Source organism: Morus notabilis, unplaced genomic scaffold (assembly GCF_000414095.1).
Source record: "Morus notabilis unplaced genomic scaffold, ASM41409v2 Scaffold42, whole genome shotgun sequence".
In the NCBI taxonomy this organism is placed as follows: domain Eukaryota; kingdom Viridiplantae; phylum Streptophyta; class Magnoliopsida; order Rosales; family Moraceae; genus Morus; species Morus notabilis.
Window position 1 is genome coordinate 1,041,260 of NW_010360565.1, and position 2,658 is coordinate 1,043,917.

The 2,658-nt window shown below is 38.9% G+C and overlaps 1 protein-coding gene across 1 annotated transcript; it reads right to left on the reverse strand.

Annotated features, from left to right (window-relative positions):
• Positions 1–1,286: 1,286 nt before the first annotated feature.
• On the reverse strand, positions 1,287–2,009 carry LOC112091335. The gene is made up of 2 exons (XM_024164713.1): positions 2,006–2,009; positions 1,287–1,696 (listed from the first exon to the last, which is right to left on the reverse strand). Exons 1-2 carry the CDS (start codon positions 2,007–2,009, stop codon positions 1,287–1,289), a joined length of 414 nt encoding a protein of 137 aa, XP_024020481.1.
• Positions 2,010–2,658: the final 649 nt, after the last annotated feature.

The following is a 2,658-nucleotide window of genomic DNA, read 5'->3' on the forward strand; positions in this document are numbered from 1 at the left end:
CTAACCATTCTTGAGTCCAGTTTCTTTTCATTTGGCCTATAAGGCCTTGCCTCAGCTAGACAACCCCAAACATGTAAATGCCTAATGCTAGGTCTTTTTCCTGTCCATAGTTCATAAGGGGTTTTGGTTACTGCTTTGCTTGGAACCCTGTTAAGGATATAAACTACAGTCTTTAATGCTTCTCCCCAAAGCGATTCAGGCAAAGAAGAATGATTAATCATGCTTCTCACCATGTCTTTAAGAGTTCTGTTTCGTCTCTCAGCAACACCATTCATGCTAGGTTTGCCTGGCATTGTGTATTGCGGGACAATTCCACATTCTTTTAGGAAGATAGCGAATGGTCATGGACGTTGTTCACCTGATCCATCATATCTGCCGTAGTATTCGCCACCACGATCTGATTTGACAGCTTTAATTTTCTTGCCTAGTTGAAGTTCAACTTTGGCTTTAAATTCCTTGAAAACGTCCAGTGACTGTGATTTCTCATGTATTAAGTATAGGTAACTGTATCTTGAATAATCGTCTATGAACGTAATGAAGTATTGTTGACCATTCCATGAAGCCGTAGGGAATGGTCCACATATATCTGTATGAATAAGTTCTAAGACGTCTGTGACCCTGTCAGCACCTAATTTCCTTGTGTTTGTCTGTTTTCCCTTGATGCACTCAATGCAAACTTGAAAGTCTGTCAAATCTAGGGGACCAAGAATTCCATCACCGACAAGCCTCTGAATTCTCTGTTTAGAGATATGACCTAAACGCTTGTGCCATAGGGTGCCAGAATTCTCATTTAATTTTCGCTTTGTACCTCGTGCACTAGTGTGCAAAATTTCATTATCAGAAGTAACAATATCAAGCATATAAAGATTATCAATCAAGGAACCGGTACCAACAACATTTGAATTATGAGAGAGACTAACTTTATTATTTCTGAAGGAACAAGAATAACCGGATTTATCCAAACTAGAAATAGAAACCAAATTCCGTCTAAATGACGGTGCAACAAAAGTCTCAATCAAATCCAAATAGACACCAGTCTTTAATAATAATCTAAATGTTCCGATAGCTTCTACTGGAACTTTCTTGCCATCGCCCACAAAAATGAATCTTTGAGCATCACTTGGCGGTTGACTCCATAGGCAACCATGCATAGACATACTAATGTGAGTAGTAGCACCAGAATCTACCCACCAAGTATCTTTAAGTACATAAGCTAAATTAACTTCAGAACAAACCATAACGAGAGTCTTTTCCTTCTTGCAGAAATAGCAGGTGAATTCCTCATCCTACTTCTTGACTTTCTTCTGCTTAGGTGTTCCTTTTGCAGTATCCTTATCTCTCATTTTGTTCTTATTCCGAGAGGTTGATGCCAAGTGAGCACTTTCAGTCTTATATTGCTCAATTTCTTTGAGAAACTTCTTGGCATTAGTGCTCTCAGTAATAGAGCCCCGAAACGCTTCCGGAATGGAGCGTTTCATGATCATTAGACTCATGCAGTTAGAGCGGTCCCACTTCTCAATTTTATCCGTGTTCGGATTTTCTGTAATAGCAGTAGGACGCTCTGTCCTGAGCACAAGGTCTAAGTCCATACATCCGAGAACGATTTCCACGTTCTTTTTCCAAACTTTAAAATTCGTCCCATTCAGCATTGGGATTGCATTAGCTTGAGCTGAAACATTCACAACAGTAGCAGAAACTAAATAGAAAACAAAAATAAAATATACTCATAATCAACATTCACGTCATACATAAGCATAATCAACCATATAATGCATACATGACATAAACAAATAACTCGAAGCAAGGTAGTGGGCCCATTTCAAGATACCTAGCACAACACTGATATTTAGTCTTTGGACCAAAAATATCAGCTTGTAAGTGGTACTCTCCACGCAGTACTCAACTCTTGCCAATAACTCCTGTCCCCCCCTAGCCTTCCTTTGGGCCGACTATTGCTCACATGGAGAGCTTAATAATTGTCACATATTTATTACCACATGTATACCCATTATTCGGCCAAATAATAACCTTTCTTTGAGCCGATCATTATTCGCATAAATAAGAAGTGTACTCATCTTTATATTTTAAAATAAATCAACATCTACAACAGAGGTTACTTTAGCAACAATATTATTTCAATCAATTTATTTTAAAATACAAGACAATTAAGTGCAATAATCAAATAAAACAAAATAAAGAACCGAAATTTAATTTTATTCAATTGAATCCTTAATTAATTTGCACTTAATTTTTTAATGGGTTAAAAAAAATGCCCAAAATCTCCAAACTTGGGTTTAAAACAAACCCATAATTGCCAAAAAAGCAGCAATTATATTCCTTATGGCCGCAGGTAATTACCTGCGGCCCTTTAGTTCTAATGCACAGGCCCTTGGGCCTGTGCTTTTGTTCTCTGTCACGGGCTTGAACTGGCACGTTTTTTTTTTTTTTTTTTTTTTCAGTTTTGGGCCAAAGCCCAGAACTTTAACTTTACCCTAGGATGGCCGCAGGTTATTACCTGCGGCCCTTACTTCAATTGCACAGGCCCAATCGGGCCTGTGCTTCCTTTTTTTTTTTTTCAGTTCTGGGCCGAAGCCCAGAACTTTGCCCTAGGGTCGCAACATTGTTGCGACCCTTCTTCTCCACTGGCGGGCCCCCCGC